The sequence below is a fragment of the Cryptosporidium bovis genome (genome assembly GCF_009768925.1).
Source record: "Cryptosporidium bovis isolate 45015 chromosome Unknown contig_20, whole genome shotgun sequence".
NCBI classification, from domain to species: domain Eukaryota; phylum Apicomplexa; class Conoidasida; order Eucoccidiorida; family Cryptosporidiidae; genus Cryptosporidium; species Cryptosporidium bovis.
Genome location: NW_027125014.1, coordinates 457879 through 482513, shown reverse-complemented (window position 1 = coordinate 482513; position 24635 = coordinate 457879). Strand labels below are relative to the sequence as shown.

Sequence of the window (24635 nt, the reverse complement as noted above, 5' to 3'; positions counted from 1 at the left end):
TCAAACTTTTTCCCTTGTTTATAATTTATCGTCTGTTATTATTCCCATATTGCTAATGCTTTATATATTGGATCTTCAGTAATACTGTTATCATTTATCTCAATATCTATATCTAGCTTAATATCAACATTATTATTATTGTTTTCAATATCTTCGTTAAAGTTTAATATTAATTCCATTATCTTATTTTTTATACTATTATCACTGCCTTTACTATTACTGTTGTTAATTGATTTAATGTAATTTATATATAATATTAATATTGATATTATTGAATTATCACTTATATTAAATGATAATTTTCCTTCTAATAAATCAAATATTTCCTTAACCCTATTTATTTCATTCTTAATTTCATTTGATTTAATATTTGTATTATTATTAAGTAATATAATATCATTCATTACTTGTTCTAATACAACATATAATGAATTATTATTACAATTATCATTGAAAAATTTTGTTAACATTATATTTATTATAATTTTATTAATAACATTAATTAGTTTATTACTTAATTCAATTTTTTTCTCATTTATTAATAATATTAACTTTAATATGTTTTTTATTAAAATAGTCATATATAATTTATTTATATCATCAACTATTACATAATTATTTTCATTTATACTTTTTTTAATATTTAATTTAAATTGATTTTTATTCCTTATATTTGGATGAATATTACTTATATTTTCTATTTCATCCTGAATTAACAATAATATATTATCTTTATTTGAATTATTAATATATTCAATATTATTTATAGTTATATTATTATTTATTGTCTTATTAGATATATTTATTAATACCTTATTTATATTTAATAAGTTAATTAGTCTCAATATTAATTTATACTTTATTATCATTACATTAATTATTATACTTATGTGTTTATTACTATCATTCAATGTATTTAATGATATCATTAAATTATCTATTTCTTTTATTGTCAACAAAAATATTATATAACAACTTATTTCATTATTATCATTATTACTATTTATGTTTAATTGATATATATCATTATAATCATCACTTCTATTGTAATTTAATATGTTTTTATAATATTCACCCTTGCATATATTTTTTATTTTAATAAATAAATTATCACTTTTATTATTATCAATAATATTTTGTAATTTTATATATATATTTTTTATGTTAATATATAATATGTTTCTTGTTTTTTTATTCCAATTTATTATAAATTTATCATTATTTTCACTTGTAAACCATTCTAAAAATTCTACAGGCCTTTTACTATTAATTAATATGTTTGTAAAATTTAAACTTTTATTTAATATTGTATTATCTTCTATATTTAAAATATTTTTTATTTTCTTATAATAATCATCACATAAAGGATATATTATTATTTCTGTTATCTCTTTTATTTTACTATTGCCATTATTATCCATATCATATAATATTTCTTCTTTCATTAATTTTATTGACAATATTAATATTTCTTTTATTATACTATTTTCATTATTACTTAAATTATGATCATACCAAAATAATAGCTTGAATATATTTATTACAAATTTTATTCTACTATATTCATATCTTATTTTGTCTAAATATAACTTATCATTAGAATTATTAATGATATCGTTGAATATTATTAATTTATTTATTAATTTTAATAGCAAGTCAATTATTTTATCTTGATTTTCATTATTATTTATATTGGAGAATAAATATTTTTCCTTGATATATTCTATCATACTCATTAGTATTATCTTACTTTCAACTAATATCATATGGTTATATATTTTATAATTTTTATTTTCAGTTATTCCTAAAATCGTTAATATGTAATGATAAATATTACTGTTATCATCAATTATATAATATTCCAACAATTCTGAGTTTTTTTTGTTACTGTTTAATAAAATATTTATTATTATTTCTTTTTTGTCTACTTCTAATGTATATATATAATCTACTAATATTTTAATATTTCTTTTCAATGATAAATTATTTAAAAAACATATATTTATACCGTATTTTATTATTAATTTATATATACAATATATATATATATTATCTGTTTTTTTTTCTTTTTTATAAAATTTAATTTTATCACATAAATAATCCATTATTTTTGATATGTTATCACTATTTTCATCAATTTCATATTTACCTACCATTTCCATATCATTTTTTAATAATTTCTCCTCTAATGCGTAATATAATATGTTTATTCCATATACATATTCTTCTTTTTTATAATCATAACAATATTTATTGTTATCATCGATATTTATTTCATCATTTACTATTTTATAATACCTTTCTCTATAATCAATTATACAAACTTTTTCAAACCAATCAAATTTATTATTACTCTTATTATTATTTACTAGATTTACTTCTTCTTTACACCATTTTTTTAATTTTATATACATATTATTTGTCCATATTATTTTAGATGTTATAATGTTACTATTTAATATCTTCTTGAATTTATTTATCTTATCATTGTAGTCATTATTATTACTACTATTTTCATTTTTTAATATTTCACACAATGATGGAGTTAATATTGAATTTAATATATTAATAATAATATTGTTATCATTATCTTCGATATTAAGTAATATAATAAGTATTTCTATTATAATATCATCAATATTATTACTTTCTCTAATATTCAATTCATTTATTAATTTTGGTATTATTCCTTTTTTTAATATATCCATTTTATTATTCTTATTTAATATATTAATTTTAATGATATTCAATATTAATATTAAAGTAATACTATTCATATTTTTAAATTCATCATTCATTATATATTCAACTAAAACTAATATTAATTTTTTATTTTCATCTTTATACTCGATTTTGATATTACTATTTTCCTTTATTTTTAAAAATATTGAATATAATAGTAAATTTATTATTTCATTTTCACCATTATCATTAAACAATAAATATAATAATAAAGATGAGTTTAGTAATTTATTATTGCTATTGTTACTTGCTTTAATTTTATTTAACAAATTTATTAACATATTACTTTCATAACAACAATAATCTTTATCACTAGTATTATAACCACTAATTTTATTATCAAATCCATTTATTTCACTTATTGCATTTAATATTTTTAAATTATATATAAATACATTTGTTATGTCGTTATTTCCATCCATTAAATTATTATTATATATTATTTTATTTATACTGTCGTGTATATATATCAATTTGTTGCTATTATGATTATTAGTATTATATTGATAATATTTATCAATGAATTGATCAAATATTTTATCTATGTTTAATTTAATGTCTTTATTATCCTTTATAAACAACATATTATCATCTTTGACATATGATACGCCTATTATTATTAAATTAAACTGTAATTTAACTATATTTAATATATTTTTTATTATGTATTTTTCCTCAATGTTTTTATTATTATCTTTTTTCTTTATTATGTAATATATGAAATATACAAATAAATAATAATTTAATATATTCCATATACTTTGATATTTTTTTGTACTGTTATTTAATACACTACTGTCATTTTTTAAATAATATTTATATATTAATGTTATATTACTACTATCCATTTCGATTAATTCCATGAATATTTCCTTGTTTTCTCTTGACTTTAATAACCAATTATTATATATATTATTATTATTTAAGAATAATTCATTCTTTATTAATTCATTATTAAAATCAACTATTTTGTTTAACATTTTTATTATATTATATCCAAATATATTCAAATCACTATTTTTATGACAATATTGATCTATTATTTCTATACAATTTTCTATTCTATTATTGTTACAACATTCGTTATAACTACTTTTATCGTTTTCCTCATTAATATCGGTATTTAACCCATTATTTAATAATTTATTTGATACATAAATTAGCGTCCTTATCCTACTTATTTTGTCCCACTTTATTTTTATACTTGTATTATTTTCACAAAATAATTTATCTTTAAATAAACTAATATTGTTTCTATTTATTAGTATTTCTATTAGTGACAGCGGAAAATATTTACTCAAACAATATACTCCATAACCAACTATATTTATCATTCTTATATCATTTATTTCCATATTGTTATCCAACTTAACTTTTTTCATAATATTAAATATTAAACACATTATATCCCCATATACACAGCCATTTATTATATTACAATTCTTATTACATTTTCTTTTATTACTAATAACTTTATGATTATTATGATTTTGATTATTATGGTCATAATTATGACTATTATTATTATTATTATCAATTAACTCCTGTATTAAATCATCACTTTTTATTACTTCATTCATTATTATTACGATATCCTTTAATAATATTATTATTGAATCTAATATATTATTGTTTTCGGTTGTTTGATTTCTATTATATCTTAATAATGTAAATAATAATACTTCAACTATATTATTGTCAATGTATTTTAATATTATACTTTTTTCATATATGAGTATCTTTCTTAATATTTTACATACCCAAAATATATGATAATTATTGTCATTATCACCAACACTTAACAACTTATTATTTATTAATATTATTCTTATTAAATAACTTATTAATTCATTACTATCAATTACTTTTGAGACCCATAATTTTGATTGGATTAAACAATTATTCAGTGTTATTAACCATATTAGTAATTCATTGTAATTTATTCTATCATTATCATTCATTATTTTAATTATATTTTCAATATTTTGTATATTGTTTTTACTCGTATTGCACATACAGGTACTTAATTTATTTTCATTTTCAGGCTCATTAGCTTCTTTTCTGTTAATATCCATACTTATCAAATCAAAGTAACTACTCATTTTGTTTTTTGGTGTTACACAACTGTTTGTTGTTATCCCACTTGGAATTTCTGATAATATAATACTATTTTCATCATATAATCTTAAATAATCTTTTAATGTTATATTCAATTCATTTTCATTTATAAGTAATAACCATATATTCATTAATTGTATATGTGTTTTTATTTTTATGTTCCCTTTTTCTGATTTGTCTCTTACTAGTTTTAATACTCCATTGTATATTATTCCATTGTTTATCATTTCATTTAACTCTGGTTTTTCTAATATGTATATCTCTCCATTTTCTTCTTTATTATAATTTTCAACAAGATAACAATAATTATTGAGATAATGATCATTATACTCTTGATTGTAAGTGGCATTATTGTAATATATATTATTATTTATTTCATTGTAAATATTATCGCTTAACATTAATTTATAGTTGGTAATCTTTTTTTCTTTACCAGAAAATATATTTATATATTTATCCCAATTAATATTATTATCATCCATAATATTTTCTTGATTAATATCATTAAAGATATCATCTATTATATCATCTTGTAGATAAATGTTTAGTTGCTTGCTTATTGACCAATTCTTTTGATAATCAAGTACAACCTCGTTTATTATGTTTAAACCACCAATATTTATAAATTCATTTCTAACTTCCTTATATAATGTTAATATAATATGAATTATATATGTTACATGATATCTATATTTAGTATCGTCTTCATTTATTGATGTTAATATTAATAATAAATATTGTATATGATCGACTAATTGTTGTTCAAGTATATATTCATTAAATACTAATAAATAATAAACATAACAATATAACATATAACTTTTAATTAAAAATGTATTTTCTGATATTATTTTTTGAAACAAACTGCTAAAAATTGACCTTATTTTCTCACAATTTTCAATACATTCTATATATGGTATTTCACTATTTATTAATACATTCATCAATTTATCATCCAAATATTTGTCTCTCACATTTATATTATTTTTATCTATTAATAATGATAAATCGTAATCATGTTCAATTATTTCCCAGTCATCATAGTCATTATTTAACATATACTTATCTTCTGATAATTTATCATTAATTATTTCTTTATTATTATTTATATTAAAATTAATCCTAATACTATTACTCTCATTATATAAAAGGTTTAATTTATTCTTTACTGTATTAATTAACTTATTTATATTATTATTCTTATCAGTGTTCTCAATGTATTTATTATTATTATTATTATCATTATTTTTATTTGCCTTTATTTTATTAATATGGTAAATAAAACAGTACATGTGACCAAATTGTCTCATTCTTTGTATTAAGGATAAATTTGAACCAAATCTTATTTCTGATAACAAATTAAATAGTCCAAATTTTTCGTTTATCTTTGCTAATGTCGGTATCAACAATCTTAAGTAACATGAGTCTGATATTATCAGTTCTTTTGTTAACACTGAAGTATCTGGATGGTAAAAATTTATATTCCATTTTAAAGTTTTTGTTTTTTCATTATAACTTCTTATTCTATCAAACTTTATCAATAATGTTGAAATCAACTCTTTCTTTATTTTGTTATTCCATATTAGATCAAGTTGATCTTCATAATTATTTTTACACAATTCCCAAAATATATACCATGTATAATCTGGATATCTCCTTATTATGTATTCTTTATCGGAACAATTTATAACATTCAAAGAATTTTTATTTATAATATTTCTATATTTTATTACAATATCTTGAAAATAATTCATATTTACATCAATTATATCAATAATATCATTTAACACTTTTTTACCATAATAAATTATATCGTTTAAATTTAATGAGCCAATTGTCATTTCATTGTTATATTCTATAGTTTTAGCATTTACATCATCCAATAATATATTTGTATTTATATTATACCAGTCACAATTTTTTGGAAACCATGGTAATATTATATTTTTATCCACTTTTTTATTTACAAACCATTTATCATTAAATATCTTCATAAATTTTTTTGGGAACAGTTTCTTAAGTAAATCAAATATATCATCATCATTTTGTGATAATATAGAAATTATTTGTGCTAGTAATACCCAGTTATTTACAATTATGTCTATATCTTTTGTGATTTCTCTTAACATTAATGCTAGCAATAGTAATATATATCCACTTTCTTTGAAGTAATTTGATATTTTAACATATTTACAATTTTCAGTATCCAATAATAGTGATCTAAGTATTATTGAACTTTTAAAGCATATATTTGAAGAAGATGAAAAAACCAGTTCTACCAATATCTTAACATTTTCTGTGAGTACCCTAATGCAATTATTTAATAATGATTTATCGGTCAAAAACCTGTTATAATGTAATATATTACAATATATATCCAAAATAAGTGATATAAATAAATGTTTATCATCACCTGAATAAGATGAGTTTTTCGGTTCCTTTTTTTCACGTAATGTAATATTATTTAAGTTATCTGTATTCAGTTCACATATGTCATACACTATTTCATCACACATTGACTTCCACAATCTTTTTAAAATATATTCACCTTCTTTATACAAGCAAATCCTAAATTTCGTACTTTCAGATATTTTTGAACTTTCGTTATGTTTTAATAGACTAATTGACGCTTCTAGCAATTTACATCTTATATTAGTTTCGATTAATCCAGAACTTGCAAAATTAAGTAAATATACTAAAATATTTGGGAATTCTATGCTTACTAGACCACGTAAATAGTCATTTTTTGAAACTTCTATTACATAATTAGATGTTATTACTAGTAATTCCCTTATTTCGTTGTTTAGTTCACTTGTAACTTTTCTTTGATTTTCTTTTTTTTCTATTTTCAATTCAGAATTACTTAATATTCTCTCTCCTATTAATAGAAACTCACTAACCAAAACTATCGATAACTTGTTCCTTTTATAATTGTATGCATCAAAATTATCTTCTATTTCTCCTACATAGCATTTTAAATATTCAAGTAATTCACTTCTATTTATTTTCTTCCCAACTATATATTTTGATTTACACGACTCATTTTTTAAACTCAATAACTTCTTTCTAATTGAACTTAAGTCTAATTTATTCATTTCCTCTAACTATATTGTTCTAAATAACTTTCTTGTTTTCTGTATTAAACTTTTATTTATTGCATTATTTGAACACTTTTTGACCATTGGAACAATTCCCGCCATAATGGCCACATGCAAAATCACATGCAGAGCGTAATAAAGTCTACATAAACAATAAGTTTACAGGAAAAGCTTTATAAAGTAAAAGAAGTAAATAACAATGAGGTATGTATTATTTTTATCCAAACCATTCAACTTTAACCATTTGATTTAATGCATAGAATAAAGAAAACAGTTATTTCTACTATGTATACTAAATAGTAATTACAATAATACTTCAGGGAATTAAATAAAAAAATAAACAGTTTGAATACAGAATTCATTGTTAATAAATATACATGTTATTTTGAATGTAAATTAAACAAACAAGCGGATCTGATTTTTTTATTCAGACTCGTTTTTTCTTTTTATTCTTTTTATTCTTAATGATCCATTTTGGAATCTTTTGATTAGATGGTAGTGATTCTTTTCCATTGTCGCTTTGGGGATTTGATATATCTTTTCCATGTAAATCACACTTATTTTCAGTAACAAATTCAATATCATCGTTGTTAATATCTAAGTAAAACTCCTTAAGCTTGTTTTCATATTCTTGGTAGTTAATTTTGCCGGACTTAAGCCTCTTAACAAGTTTGTCTTCAAAACAGAGAGTTTTCCATTCATCTATTTCAATTTTTCTTTTTGTAGCCCTCTTTTCACTTCTAGATCTCTCTTTCGAATTTATATTTCTGTTAGTTATATTAATTTGCTTCTTAAATTCTTGTTTTTGACTAGTATTAGAATTTGTTATTGTTTTGTTTTGTTTTAAATTGAATAGCTCATCAGGATTAATAGATTTTGATAGAGTAATGAAATCTTTAGTTATGTCAGATTTACCAAGGATTTCTTTAATCCTTGGAACTTTAAATAAGGCAAAAGAGGAAGCAGTCTCACCAATGGATAAACTTTTAAAGGGAAATATAAATGAAAGTTGATATTCCTTGTAAGCCCTTATATAGGAAACAAACGCTTTTTTCGCCATTAAATAAAAATTGGAGTCGTAAATTAGCATTTTTCTCATATAAATCAATGCTAATCTCCTAGAATTCAATTTATTGCAAATAAACTCATCCTTTTCCAACAACTTCTCATCTACTTTATCGTTAATACAACCACAATATGATAAATTTTCTACATTAAAGTAATCATTATCAATTGAATTATAATTATATTCACTTTCATCATTATAGTTACCTAAATGAGAATAATATCTAATCTTTTTCATTGTTTTGTTTTCAATATAATTAATAAAGGCAGTCTCGTGTGGTTGAAGCAGTATAATAGATTTACCATATTTCCCAGCTCTTGCAGTTCTGCCAATTCTATGAATATAATAGGAAGGGTCTTGAGGAGCGTCAAACTGAATAATCCATTCAATATCAGGTATGTCTATTCCTCTAGCAGTTAAATCAGTTGAAATAAGAATTCCCTTATCACAATCTCTAAATATTTCATAACTTTTTTCTCTAGATCTTTGGTACATTTGGCCATGTAGTTTACATAATTTTCCAATACTTGTATCAAATACATATCCATTGTTCGATTTTATATTAGTCTTATCGCTTGTATGTAAGTGAAACAAGTTTGAAAGAAATTTGAAATAGAATTCGACCGAGTTACATGTTAGGAAAAATATTATGCATTTAGTCTTTGAATTATGTGAAATATTATTTTTAAGAAATCTAACAAGAAATTCGATCTTCTGTATGTTATTTATTTCTATGTAATAACTAGTAAGGCCGGTAGGTACACTTATATCACATTCTTTCTCACTGTTTTGATTCAATTCCTCATTTGTATTGGAATCATTTAAGTTATTGCTGTAGTCTTTGGAAGATTCAATTATCACTTTTATATACCTTGGATTTCTCAAACCTGTTTTAATTAGATTTTCTACCTGAGTATTTAATGTAGCTGAAAAAAGTCCTGTTCTTCTTTGTTTAGGAAGCGAGCGAAGTATTACGTTGATATGTCTTTCAAACCCCATATCTAAGAGTCTATCTGCCTCATCTAATACTAAAATCTCTAAACAAGATTTTACATTCCAATTAATTCCGTCCTTTAAACTTTCAAACATATGGTAAACACGCCCAGGTGTGCCTACTAATATGTAGTATAAAGAAACATGAGTCGAATTAAAATCGGAATAATTTTCTCCCTCTTTTTTTACGTAGTCTAATATTTTACTTATTTTATCACCTCCAATACAAATTATGCTCTTTAATATTGTTTCATTTCCTATTTTGTTTATTCTTAGAAGATAATTACTTAAAATATCATAGATTTGCATTGATAATTCTCTTGTAGGGGTTAATATTAACGATCCTATATTAAAAGATGACAAACCTCTATTATTTACTCTAGAATTAAGTAATATCTCAATAACCGGCACCAAATAACTAATTGTTTTACCTGAACCCGTACAGGCCTCCACTGCTACATCTCTATGTCTAAGTAACTCCGGAATAGTTACCTCCTGTACAGGAGACATAAATCTAAAATTTAAATCCTTTTTAATAAATTCCAAAGTTCCAACGCTCAATTTAGGAACAATTGATTCAAAACCATTATATTTACTCACTTCTTTTAACTTATCATTTCTTCTCTCATTTTTTTTTTTAAATTCATCATCATTGTTTAAAATCATCCCCGAAAAACTCAATCATTAAAAATGTATACTATTGTTAAATCGTTTTTCTAATTTCGCTCATTCAAATTCTTCTGGATTAGCTTTCCCTTTATAGATTTAAGCTGTTTAAATTTGACATTAATTGCCCGCTAAAACTTTAAATATTACCGGTACTAAAACCTTTTCACTATTTAGAATACACAAAAAAATAATAATAAAGCTATAAGATATAAAACTTAAGGGATTTAACAAAAAAATTTTAATTCCACTCCTTCGAATGTGAATAATGTCATTTAATGAGTTTTTTTTTTTACTTCGTTCTTTCCATTATTTATGAATGTTATATCAATACATGTAAACAGAAATTTTAAAATATTTTAGGCGGCAAAACATTACTAGCTAATAACAGAAATATTACTATGATCTGTCTTATTTATAGGCTACATATTTATATTTAAGTATATTAAACTAAAACGAGTTAAGAATTACTAATTAATAAATGAATATTAAAAAATGAAGTGGTAAATTTACCGCTTTGGATCATAGCTTAAAAAAGTAAATGACCTCACAAAACATAGCGAGTAATACTAAGAGGAGGAAAGTAAGGAAATTTGAGGAAGTGGTATAAGTGTCATTTATTACTTTGGTAGCATTTTTCATTTCCGTCTTTAGCTTTGAAAGAAGAACTATTTTTTGCTTTCTTGGTATTTTAAGGTTATTTAAATTATAAATAAGTTTGTTAGGTTTGATTGTAAATATTTAAACAAAAGTCATTAAGATACGAGCACCTGTGGACAACTCTATATTGGATAAACAATACAGAGCTCTTTTTGCCCCGTGAATTGAAACAAAGAACTTTTTTTTACATTTATAGTGAAATATATATTATTTGATGATAACAATATGAGTATAAAATCGAATAAAATGAATAATTCCGACATTAATGCGAATATTGGGTCAAATATAAGAAATGACAAAGATACAAGAGTGACTATTATTCCAAATACTACGATATATAAAGTATTAAGAGCGTTTATTTGCTTTACTTTATTTTCACTTTCAATATTATATCTTATTTTTAGTTGTTTATATGCAGTGGAATACAGACCATTAATATTTGACAATATTCTTACGGAAACCATTAAGGGAACAATCAAAGGTACGAATGGTGAATATATTCAATGGATAGCTACGATTCCAACAGGTCTAGTTAGCAGAACAGTATCAATAATATGTGTAGTTATGTTTCTTATATTTGGCGTATATACGTTTATTTTTTCATTCTATACTATTTGCAAAAAGTACAGATTCATACAACCATGGTATTTTATTCTTTTGTCAACCATTTCATCTGTAGGTGGCTTAATATCGATTTTTCTTTCAAATAAATTTGATGTAGTTAGGGAGCTTACTGGTTTGGAGGATTGCCCAATACAATCAGTCGTTTCGAATGATTGTTCTATGGCATTGGCAAGTGATGAAATATATGCATATGATTTATGCAAGGCAGTTGAATCTTTTTGTAGTAACGAACATTCATCTATATCAGGATATTACACAAAATCAATAATAGTTGCCGTATTCTCTTTCTTTGTTACATTCGTTGGTTTCGCTTATGGCATTATATTATTAAGACTTAAAATAAGATATTCGAAAAAACTAGCACTTTCTGAAAAAAACGGTGTTTTCGACCCAGCTAAAACACAAATTGAACTATCGAACCAAAAACAAATTTGCCAACATGAGAATAAAGGCTTCGCTTCTGAAGACTTAAAGTCCGGGAGTTCTGCTAATAGTTCAACAAGGCCACATACCTTGTACTGTCAAAATAGTGTGGGGTCTAGTAAGATGATTGGCAATTTTAAGCACGATCTTAAACCTCTTCCTATGGGAATTATGGTCACTACAACGACAAAGCAATGTCACGTTTCACATCCCCATGCTATTGAAATTCCTCAATTTAGTAAACACCAGGATAATTCCTCAATTGGATGCATTAACTCTATTAGGGGCAATTCAACAAACTGCTTGAATGGTCTACATAATGGTGGAAACCTAAATGTTCATAATCATCATCATCATCATGGGCATCATCATCACCATCATCATCATGCGCATCATAATCCAAACCACGTTTATAAAAATAGTCATTGTTAAATAAAAAAATTTTATAGTGATGTCTGTAAACCCAATATTATTGTTTCTTACTATTATTATTACTAACGTCAATTTGCACTTTAAATGTTAATAGGTTATTAATGAGAAATAATATGATTGTTTGCAGTTATTTAAATTTTTTCTGATAAGATTCATTGATGTGAACTTGTGTAAACTACCATTAAAATTATTCATTTTGTGATTTCTAGGAATACTATGCTGTGAAGATGAATACATTTAATAGTGTATATAGTAACTTAATTTTTAAAGTTGTCCATATATATTCTTTAGGCTAGGTTTCTTTCTTTTAAATCACTAATACTGCTGATACGTGCAAACCGGTACTTAAACGACACAACCTACATGCATGCAATTTGATGTGGATGGAAAGCACTAACACACGTCAAATTGTTGTAAATCAATATAGATACAGTTTTTTGAGCTAAAAATATATATTAAAAATATAATTGGGTAAAAGTTGCTTAGAATCACTAAAAAAACGAGGAGAGTAACATTAAAATCAAGTTTTTGAAAGATTATCCTATGCAACCCAATTCACTATTAGTATTAAATGCAAGGGCAACAATTCTGAAACAAATTAACTTGAAAAATGAAAATATTCAAAAACAAATATACGGATAGTCAATAATAAGGGAAAAATGAAAAAGATTAATATTAACCTGAAACAAATATAGAACTAAGGGTTTCCGGATCGCCCATATCAAATATTTGTGATGAACCAAATATCTTTAAAAAATTACCGGAAGAGTCCTTTCTAAGCGCAATATGAATATCTTTGGATTCAATATTGTCAGTATAAGACTTACTTTCGCCTTTATCAAAATGATCAATAACAGAAGTCGTTTCCGAGAATTCAAATGAAGACAATTTTTCCAATGAGGGTTTCTCAAAGTGCATATTTCTTGAGCTAATCAAATGAATTTTTGATTTATTAGCTAAATTTAAATCGTTGGCGTTTGTGTTTGTGTTAATTGAAATCTTTTCAGATGATATATTATACATTGTTAGCTTTGACTCTTGCTTTTGCAACATCAACAATATACTTATATTGCTATCAATAGACTTGGAATTTGTAAATTCTAAACTTATTTGTCTCGAGGCATCAGTACTGGAACTTATCAAGTCTATATGATTTAAAGATGAAGAAATCAATTTAACGTTAAATACAATTCTATTAATAATACACACACCATTAAATTGCTCAATAAATTCAGAGAGCGTATTTGATTTATACAAAGCAATAAATTCATCAATACTAATTAGTAAAGGTTTATTGAAAAGGAATGATAGTCTTGAGTATGGGCCTTTACTTGATTTTTGGTTATTTGCAATAGTTAAATTACCGCCATTTAGAACATTATTTGAATCATTTATTTTATGCATATCATACTTCCTGTAATCTGTATACAATATGCTTAAGACCCTGTTGCAAAATCCGGAATATGGACGCGTTATCTTATTCCTATATGGCAATTTATAATAACTTAACATCGAAGATATAATATTTTCAACTGAACCAGGCACCATTTTAGCAGCAATCATTCTCGTAACTGAAGATGGAATCCAACCTCTGGGTGAGGCCTCATTAAACATGGAAATACTACTCCATATACCAAAGGGAGTTTTAATTGGAATTGCCATATAACTACCTATTGAAAGATCCATTCTAACAAAGCCTTGCCTCTCAGGTGCGTTAGGATGTTTTATTGAACAAGAACAAGAACAAAAAATAAAGTTCTCCTGATTACTCTTGTTTTCAACCAGATTTAATTCTTCTTTAGTAAATATTTTCAAGCCATCTTTAATACTAAATCCATGCACAAAACGAATATTGACAATGTCTCTGGGATAAACCGTAGCTATTCTTTTTGTTCCTACATACATTACCTCCAATCCCGGAAAAATTCTTTCTAGTGTCTTTAACTCAACCGAATTACTGTCGTAAACTTTCCTGTTATTGCTGTCTGTAACATACTCTAAGTATTCAATAGGAGGTACTGGAACAATAAATTCGGTTCTAATTAGCACTCTGCCGGACTTATTCTCTTTCTTCCAAACTTTAATACCATCTTTATTGTAAACTAATTGGCACAATTGTTCAACTGGACTAGTTAATAGACACTCAAAACTGACATCACTTAACTTTCTTGCTAATTTTATGTATTCTCTTGTCCTCTTATCAATGTCCAAATTTGAATTATTGTTTAAATTAGAACATATTTTAACATTAGGCTCATCCGCGTCTGCTTCATTATTCAAATAATCACTTAATGATTTTCTATATTCCTCTAGCTCCAGAAATCTCCTTTTCAAATATTCATCACTTTTTTCTGTTCTTGCACCCTTTAATATTTCATGCAAACTTATTTGAGAAGTGGATACAGCCGAGCTATTATCTTTGCCATTGATACATGAATTAATCAATTCAGAGAAAGCAATTTTTTCTTTTCTATTGAAGTCGCTATTGTTACCATTCAAACTTTTGACATTATTTTCAATACTGATACTTTTGTTATTGTTCACAATTTTATTCTCGCACGCATTTACGCCCATATTAAGGCTATTATTTGAATAATGTATGCGTTTATCCACATCTATTGAGGTTTCTTCCAGTGAAGTACTCTTACAAGAACTATATTCTCGTGATTTAATCATACTATGTACGTTAGTCTCAGCCCTGATATCAACATCTTCCGTAATGTAAATGTTATTTAACATAAGTGAGCTAAATTTCCTGTTTACAGAAGTCTTATATTTACTTGAATTATCATCGGAGAGCTCTTCATATTTATCATCTAATGGTATTGAATTTATGTATTTAATTTTATCACGGAGTTTCATAAAAAATTTATTCGTTTTTTTAAGTTTTTTTTTCACACTAAAAAAATACTTCCTAAAGTTTCTCTTTATATTAGCAGACTTTGATTCACTATTCATGATTATATTACTGCGATATTCATAATTATTATTTTTGAGAACATTTTTGTTTGTACTCTTATCTAATTTATTTTTTCCACAAGCATCGCAATCATTTATAAGTACTTGTTCTACGGAATCACATGACTCTTCTTTCTCAATTATACTATTAGTATAGTATATTGTTTCTTCCTTATTGGCCATTTCTCATCAACTATTATTTGCATATACATGTATATATATATATTATACTATACTATAAACTAAGAAGAGTAATGGTAGGAAAAAAGGAACCCAACAAAATTGATCACCCTTTATTTGTTTCTTCACTATCTGTATCTTGTACAAAAATAATTGATATAAAACACTATATGTAAGGTAAATTACACCAAAATATAGATAAATTTAAACTCACTTCCTCCTTTTATCAAAGTGTATATTACTAATAATCCAGAGTATTTTTTTGTGATTACATCTATCAATACTGAAATAAGAAATATCAAGTTAAACCGATCCAAATAAATACATATACGGAGATTATCGCGAACGGAAATAGATACTATAAAGAACTAACTTTCAATTTTTGTAGCGTCAAAGTAGTAGCCCTGATTATTTAAACTACTCTCTACAAAATTTATATGGTTAGTTTTACGCAACCTGTTATCTGACAGTGAATTTGAATATAATCACAACATATGCATAGATATGACTTTTCAATATCTTAAAGCATAAATTCCCTGTTTTTCCTTCTTATCTCTTTCCTTCCAAATTTTGTGTCAAATTTTTTTCACTTTCCTCTAATTTTGTTTCCTCTCGTGTTAGTCTATATATATATTCTATTAGACCTAGATTTGGGCGCCGCCTTTCCTGCCTGGAGGCGGGGCAAGTATATCTTAAGATATCTTAAAAAATGCCAAATAAGTTAAATTTACATGTTAAGAAAGGCATTAGTTGTGCAGTTGAAGAACATTAATAATGTGAAGTTAAAGTAGATATGTGAACCAGTGGTACTTAATTTCTTTCTCTTGGTTTAGAGTAGTTTATATTTTTGTTTTTTAAAAATGAGAAAAACAGAACAGCGAGGCGGCTGATGGAATACAATTATTATAATAAACAGAATTAAAAGTGTATAGGGAATATGAGTGATGTCTATTTACCTGAAATAACTATAGAATATTCATTTCGTAATCTTCACCTTGGTTTGTGTCGTTCTTCTCACTAATTACAATAATAGACGCGAATGTTTTGCGGTTAGCTCCTTTTGCCAAGGCTCTTAGAGCATTTGAATCAATAAAATCGTTTGGATTTACATTAATTTTCCTATCTAAATCCATGGATAATAGCACATAGCATATATTTGAAAGATCAATAGGGCTTTTAATGTCAATTATGCAACTTGGGCTACCTGTTATAATAATATTTTTATGAGGAACATGTCTTGTTAGTGTTAAAAAATTAAAAAAGAAATTACGTCTATGATTTCCTTTATTTAAAAAACATTTGCCTATATCAATTTCGAAGAAAATACCTCTTGAAATAGCCAAGTTAATTTGTTGACGTTTAATTATAAACGGTAATTTGGGTTGTGACGAAATATCAATGCTTATGATATCACATTCAACCGATGAAATCGCAGCATTTAATGAATTTTGTGTAGTAGGTCTGACTGCAACTATATCATATGGTTTATTCGGCAAATTTGAGAATAATGCCTTGCTCCAACTATCAGATGACTCATTGCACGGCCCTCTGGAAAGAGCGTTTATATATGGTGTATGGTCTTGAGAATCAAATACAATAGTTATACGTCTTAATTGAAAAAAATCAAGTGAAATGTCATCACTAGTATTAAGTTTACTATTAATTGTTGAATCATGACATGATAAGTTTAGTGGTATATATGTATTTTTTGCTAATAGTGATATATTATTGTATATACCTTTTTTTCTTAAATCCGTTAATTCCATTCTATCTATATTTATGTATTGTATTGGGCAAACATGACCTTCTTTTGCCAATGAACTTAGAACTCCATTCGATGATAGGTTTAAATTTCTACCACCACTTTTACTGATTTGATTCTTAATTTGATTGCACTTATCAATTAGATTTAATGTATGATTAAAAGCTATCCCCTTGTAACCTAGTGAATATGCCCTTTTAATTAATTCTTTCCCAATGTCCAGATCTCCTGGCCAGTTTACACATAACTCAAAGCTCATTATCAAGTAGATTAATGACAAAATTCAGTATTCAAATAATTAGCTTTAAACAGTGTATGTCAGAAACGAACTAATGCTTTTACTTATATCTAGTGGTTTTGGCGCTAATCGTTAATAATCATCGGAAATAATATTTATAATCTAACTTTTTTTTTAATAACCTAAAAATATCATAATAACCTAATGATCCATAATATGTAAAAATGACAATATTCGTCTTATACGTAAAAGCTGATTTTGAGGGGATAGAAGAACTTATTTTTCCCGAAAGTTATACTTGGTGTGTGGATATAAAGCAAAGTGCAGGATCATTAACTAAAGAGAGAATAACTATTGATCCAAACGAAAATATAGAAATGGATAACAGTAGAGGGATTGCAAATTACGTAATGAGGTGGGATTCTGATAAACGTCAATCGACTATTACCTGTGTAAAGTTAAATAATATTTCAAATATGAAAGTGACCATTGATGACAATGGTAGATTCGTTCCTGTTGCCGCCTTTGATTGTAGAGGTATAAATATAACCAAATGGAATCCAACATTCGGTTATGTCGTTGTTTCCAATTCCGGAAAAAAGTTTGAGAACATTGATTTAAGTGAACTTGAATGGTGCGACTTTGACGAAAATACAAATGAGTCTGTTGGAATTTATAATCTAGCTAGTGAATTTAGAGTGCATAAAGTTTGAGCAACGTATAATGTTACTTGTCATTCTTTACTATTTTTTCCCCTTTGCTTCCTCTTCTATTCTCGTTATATTTATCTTTTTTTGTGAATGTATAAATCTATTTAAACAATGTTGAATAAATGAAACAAAGTAAATGAACAAAATTTATTAAAAAAGCAAAGTTGTGAAAAAAAACCTAAGTGTAATTAGTTAACAGATCACTCGTTTGCTTACTACACTGAACAAAGCCAAAATAAGTGTAGATGTGAGTTGTCAGGACACGGAAAACTAAATCCAAAAAATAGATCAAGATGAAAATAAGGCATGAAGCAATAATAACCACTCAATATTATTCTAGTCCGACTTATCCACAATTTTCCCTGTCACATTCCCTTCAATTAATTTATTGCCTCTAATAAAATTAATTAAAAAAGGCGGTAAGTTCGTGGCGGGAAGAACTAGATCGCTAATACAGCATTAAAAGGTAAAACTGTAGGAGAAAAGTTGAGATAGAAAATAGTTGGAATACGGTGAATTGTTACAAGGAATAAAGAAGACTTTTTTTGATAGAATATTGTGTATAGTGAATAACTAGGTTGTGCTATAACACATAAGGTTGTATACATACATCTTTTCCACGATTTCGCTGTATTTTTGCAGCAGTTAAATTGGAATTGAAAAATCAAACACAAAATACCCATCATAATAACGATTGCTACTTATTATTTTTTGAGAACAAAGATTTAAAAGAATAGGTTTTGCCAAAGAAAGGCAGTTACGGCAAATTTGTGTAAAGATAGCGACATTTCTATATATTAGTTGCACAAATAGAACACTTTCTTTTTGGAATATCAGATTATTTGTTAATTAATAAATATATTCAATTCAATATATAACTACAAGTTGGAAGCTAAAATACAGACGCCAGCATATAGATGTTATGAACTATAAATAATATTAATATATATATATATATATATATATATATATATATATATGTATGTATATATATATGTATATGCATATACACAGTATACATATGTGCATACATATAGAGTACAATAAAAAGTAAATAGGTAAAGCTATATATATATTGAGGCATTAATATATTGTAGGTTGAAATATTTGTATATAAATAAATTGTTCGGATATATATATGTGATTGGTATAACATGGAAAATGGTGATAAATACGTACAGAGGGTAGGAGTTAAGGAGGGCAGAGTTTCGAGGACTCAATATTTATTTTTTCAGGTATATAATAATACAAAAAGATGTTGCTGGAATATATCTATACCTCGGGAGTGTATTGGTTTATCAAGAATACTACTAGAATATCCATATAGTTACTTTTTACCGTTGTTTTCTTGTTTTCAATGTATATTTACAATATTAGCCTGCCACATAATATCATTTTCACTCAAACATCTGCCATATTACAAGTTATTTATTCCATTCACTTATTTTTTAACAATAAATTCTCCAGAAAAATATATATATATGTTTGGTTTAATATTATCTTGGTTTTTCTTTGTTTCATCTACACCAATGTTGTATCATTTATTATTTTACCATTTACCTCAACCACTAGAGGTTTGGGTAACCCCTGGGTATTCAAAACTTGGTGGTTCTTTAAATAAAGAGAGTGAAGCTTTTTTAACAAGAAATAATTTTGTTAATGAAACATTTACTAATCGTGGCAATACTCAACAACAAAGAATATTAAATAATGACTTTTTAAATAACGCGAAAGAAGCTATTTTAAATCCAAATGATGTTTGTAACAATCATAATTTCATTAACGTTAATAATACAGAAAACAGTAAAACGATTGATGGAAATCAGAATAATAATTTAAATGGTGCAAATAGAAGACAAGAACGTTGTATTATTGATGAATATTCATTAGATGATAAAGACAACTATTTTGAGGAATATGAATCTGGTGGTATAAACACAAATGAAATAATACGTGTTAAGCAAGGAGTATTTCATCGTTTGGTTGCAACCTGGACATTAAGAATTACATTTTTATCATTATCAATAGGCCTTTTATTTGGTTTTTTTGCAATAATATTTCCATTTGGGTTTAATTTTAAAAGGTTATTGAATTACGATCCGGCTGGTATGGGAGGAAATATTCATGGAGGATTGTTAGGCACTACTGTTGTATCTAGTGCCAGTAGTGGTGGTATCGGTGTTGGTAGTTCGACTGTTTCCGCTGCTACTGCAGGATTTGGTGAAACAAGTATTTATGTTCCCGGTGGAGTTAGAGGTTCTAGTATTAGTGACAATATTGGTGGTGGTTTAAGTAAAGTTAGCAGTAATAACAGCAATAATTTAGGCGTTGGTGGTAACAACGGATTACTAAATTCCAATTTTGCATTTTTTATATATAAATATTTGGTTATATTTCTTAAAATATCACCAAGCAGTTTATTTATTTTTTTCATATTTGTTCATGCTTTATTGATATCAGTATATGTATATATGTACAGAAGACCCGTTATTTCAAGATTGTCTAGAACCTTAAAGATTGGTTGTTCAATATCTTTGGTTTCAATTGTATTAATCAGATTAATACTTCGATTTGCATCGCCTTTATTTTTTGTCAGTAAATCAAAAAATTATAGGTTATTTAATGATAATTATCCTAATTTAAATTCATTTTTAGCTGATTTTAATATTAAATTGAAATCAAACCATTTATTTTATTTTAAAATGGCTATTGCAAGTGATTTTCAATATTTATTTTTATTTATTATTATGGTTTTTATATCAACCTATTCCTTGGACATCCATCAACTACATCTTTCATCAATTAATGCCTTCAAGTCGAATGAAGATTCTGATACATATTCATTGATAAAAAGGGGTGAATTCCCTTTAAATAATGAAGAGAAAGATAGTCTTCAATACTAGTAAAATAAGAAAACAAGTAAGTAGTTTCTGTTTGTGATTAATTTATTTAAAATCATTTTTCTTCGTATCTTTTTTTCTCTAATATTCATTATTGAAGCGATTTTTGTTAAGGAATAGAGCAGGTCATTTTCCTCGTCGCTACACTTGTATGCTTTGTTACTATTTCGATAGACATCATATTTACATACCTAGACAAGTATAGTGATAATTTATTGAATTACGTTCAAATAAGAAAAAAATTGGTGACTACTAGGTAAAATTCAATCTACTGCAAAAGATATATCAACGAAACAATGGTAATTTGAATGGCGAAAGGGAATGATATTAGAAGCTATTAACATAAATATCATTGAGTTATAGAGTGAAAACAGAGTTGATATGGATGTTGTCAAACAACTAAGTTAAACCAAAATGGGTTAAACTCTATTTCATATGTAACCATATTCGGAATAAAAAAAGAAAAAACTACTTGAAACTCAATTACATAAACAAAAACAAGGACAATTCTTTTTTCAATTTAGGACAAATTAAAGAGCTGGAATTATTTCAATGACAACAAGATTATATAAATATACTATTTAAGTCAAACACTAACTGCACTTGTATCCAAACCAAAAATGAATAAACTCAAAAAGGGAAGAAAATCATTCAAACAAGTCAGAATAAACAAGAATAATAGAAAAACAGAGTAAAACACAACTCATAACACTAACCATATGTGCGACCTTCCATCCCTATCTCAGTCAAAGCCCAACAATATCCTCTAAACTTTAATTTCAAGTATTACTCTTAAGCGAGAATAAAAATAAAGAAAAACCAAGATACGTAAATGAAAAGGTTATTGAAAAACATTAACGTAGAAGAAAAAAACAAAGTACCTCACAATATTTAACAAGATTATCTCCAATCCTCAATCCAACATTCGCTTAGAAATTGACAAACCTTTTAAAGAAATACCACTAAGTCATATCACTTTGCGTGAAGAAGAGGGAAAGTGAGAAATCTCAGTTTGCAAATAGCTTACGATTCTACTCTTCCTTACCCAAAAAAATTGGTATTAAGAGTAATTTTTCCTGACTAAATAGTGAAATTTGTGGAATAGTAGAATGAATACGATATGAAAAAAGAAATCAATATCAATCACCTTACAACCCTCTTTCCTCCATTACCACTGCAGTTAAAGGCCTCTTGAAGTAATGTAAACGGCTAAATCAACAAGTCTGTTCGAATATCCGAATTCGTTATCATACCAAGAAATAAGCTTAACAAATGAATCATTGAGCGCAATACATGCATTTTTATCAAATATGGAGGAGTATGTTGAACCGACAAAGTCTGTAGATACAACATCTTCACATGTGTATCCCATAATACCTTTCATACTTCCATTTGATGCCTCCTTAACTGCTTCAAAAATGACATCAATAGACGCTGGTTTAGCAAGCTTACATGTCAAATCAACAACAGAAACATCTGGAGTAGGTACGCGAATAGCCATACCTGTCAATTTGCCATTAAGAGCAGGAATAACCTTACCAACAGCCTTGGCTGCACCAGTGCTTGCCGGAATAATGTTGTTACCTGCACATCTACCTGCTCTCCAGTCCTTTCCACCCTTGCTCGGCCCATCAACAGTAAGTTGATTGGCCGTTAATGAGTGAACTGTTGTCATTAAACCCTCAACAATGCCAAATTTATCATTAATAATCTTGGCAAGTGGAGCTAAACAGTTTGTTGTACAAGAAGCATTCGATATTACATTGCTCTTGCTTGGATCGTATTCAGTATGATTTACACCCATAACATACATAGGTACAGAATCCTTTGGTGGAGCTGAAATGATAACTTTTTTGGCACCGCCTTTAAGATGTAACGAAGCTTTTTCCTCTGTAGTAAACACACCTGTTGATTCACAGACTACATTTGCTCCCACTGTTCCCCATGGAATTTCAGATGGATCCTTGCATTGGAACACTTTTACCATCTTACCATTTATACACAAATCGCTCCCACTAACTTCTACAGTACCTTCAAAATTCCCATGAACTGAATCATATTTAAACAAATATGCCATGTATTGCACATCCATAAATGGATCATTAACTGCAACTACCGAAATATCACTTCTAAGCATACATGCTCTCATCACCAAACGTCCAATGCGACCGAATCCATTAATTCCCAATGTTGCTACCATCTTAACCGATTTATACTGTATTAACACCTAAGAAGATATTAAATAAATTCAATCTAAAATATTTTATTCAAGAGTTAATATTTAAAAAAATAGCGAAAAATATAGAATATCTGAAAATAAGCTAATGTAATATTATCTATTTTTATCTTGTTCTAATTATTTGTTTTGCCCCTCTTATTACTATTTAATGTAAAAAGATATATTTTAACCCCAAAATCGTAAGTATATGTCTAAAGTATCTATAAATAAATTTATATATCTTTTTCAGCCCCTCTGAATTTCTTATGCCTATATTTATTATACAATACTAAATTTTCAAATATAAATTTAATTGTATTGATTTTACTACTTTATATTATGTTCACTTTGTCTTACTTTTATAATGGATAATACAACATTTTTTCTGACCCTCTTTCACACAGTCCCACTTTCTTTCCCGCCAGACTACTATTTTATTTTTGGCTTGATTTGTCTTCATTTATTCGTATATTGTTTCACGGGTTTGATATTTAAATATAGAGTTCAGGTTAAGTTGAAAAATAAATATGTACTTTAAAAGTGAACCTATAAATACAACAATGACCTATTTTAACGCAGTGACTGTTCTTTTTTCTAAAGTGAAATCCAGTTTATCTATTGTTTTCACCTAGCCTCCTCAATAATGCTTCTGTTGTCTCACCACCACCTTATTTATTTTTAAAACAGCAATCATTTTTCTATATAAATGCACAGATTATATATGTTTACGTGGGTTCCTTACATTAAATTGTACATGTTAAAGATAGATTAGCCGCCAAATACATTACAATTCACCCGCTCAATATTGTGATTATTGAGGGTTCCTTATTTCAAGTTGTTAGTTTAA

General features: G+C 25.9%; 8 protein-coding genes across 8 annotated transcripts; 3 read left to right on the top strand and 5 right to left on the bottom strand.

Moving 5' to 3' along the window:
* Window positions 1-38: 38 nt before the first annotated feature.
* FG379_001139 (uncharacterized protein) lies at window positions 39-7955 on the bottom strand (the record flags this gene model as incomplete). Its single annotated transcript, XM_067326742.1, has 1 exon — window positions 39-7955. One exon carries the CDS (start codon window positions 7953-7955, stop codon window positions 39-41), a length of 7917 nt encoding a protein of 2638 aa, XP_067184391.1.
* Window positions 7956-8385: 430 nt separating this feature from the next.
* Window positions 8386-10683, bottom strand: FG379_001138 (Spb4p; the record flags this gene model as incomplete). The annotated part of the gene is made up of 1 exon (XM_067326741.1): window positions 8386-10683. The coding sequence occupies one exon, from the start codon at window positions 10681-10683 to the stop codon at window positions 8386-8388; it is 2298 nt and encodes a 765-aa protein (XP_067184390.1).
* Window positions 10684-11568: 885 nt separating this feature from the next.
* Window positions 11569-12822, top strand: FG379_001137 (uncharacterized protein; the record flags this gene model as incomplete). The annotated part of the gene is made up of 1 exon (XM_067326740.1): window positions 11569-12822. One exon carries the CDS (start codon window positions 11569-11571, stop codon window positions 12820-12822), a length of 1254 nt encoding a protein of 417 aa, XP_067184389.1.
* A 675-nt stretch (window positions 12823-13497) lies between these two features.
* Window positions 13498-15963, bottom strand: FG379_001136 (uncharacterized protein; the record flags this gene model as incomplete). Its single annotated transcript, XM_067326739.1, has 1 exon — window positions 13498-15963. The coding sequence occupies one exon, from the start codon at window positions 15961-15963 to the stop codon at window positions 13498-13500; it is 2466 nt and encodes an 821-aa protein (XP_067184388.1).
* A 962-nt stretch (window positions 15964-16925) lies between these two features.
* On the bottom strand, window positions 16926-17981 carry FG379_001135 (ribonuclease P (30kD); the record flags this gene model as incomplete). Its single annotated transcript, XM_067326738.1, has 1 exon — window positions 16926-17981. One exon carries the CDS (start codon window positions 17979-17981, stop codon window positions 16926-16928), a length of 1056 nt encoding a protein of 351 aa, XP_067184387.1.
* A 203-nt stretch (window positions 17982-18184) lies between these two features.
* Window positions 18185-18673, top strand: FG379_001134 (uncharacterized protein; the record flags this gene model as incomplete). The annotated part of the gene is made up of 1 exon (XM_067326737.1): window positions 18185-18673. The coding sequence occupies one exon, from the start codon at window positions 18185-18187 to the stop codon at window positions 18671-18673; it is 489 nt and encodes a 162-aa protein (XP_067184386.1).
* A 1151-nt stretch (window positions 18674-19824) lies between these two features.
* On the top strand, window positions 19825-21573 carry FG379_001133 (uncharacterized protein; the record flags this gene model as incomplete). The annotated part of the gene is made up of 1 exon (XM_067326736.1): window positions 19825-21573. The coding sequence occupies one exon, from the start codon at window positions 19825-19827 to the stop codon at window positions 21571-21573; it is 1749 nt and encodes a 582-aa protein (XP_067184385.1).
* Window positions 21574-22750: 1177 nt separating this feature from the next.
* Window positions 22751-23770, bottom strand: FG379_001132 (glyceraldehyde 3-phosphate dehydrogenase; the record flags this gene model as incomplete). Its single annotated transcript, XM_067326735.1, has 1 exon — window positions 22751-23770. The coding sequence occupies one exon, from the start codon at window positions 23768-23770 to the stop codon at window positions 22751-22753; it is 1020 nt and encodes a 339-aa protein (XP_067184384.1).
* Window positions 23771-24635: the final 865 nt, after the last annotated feature.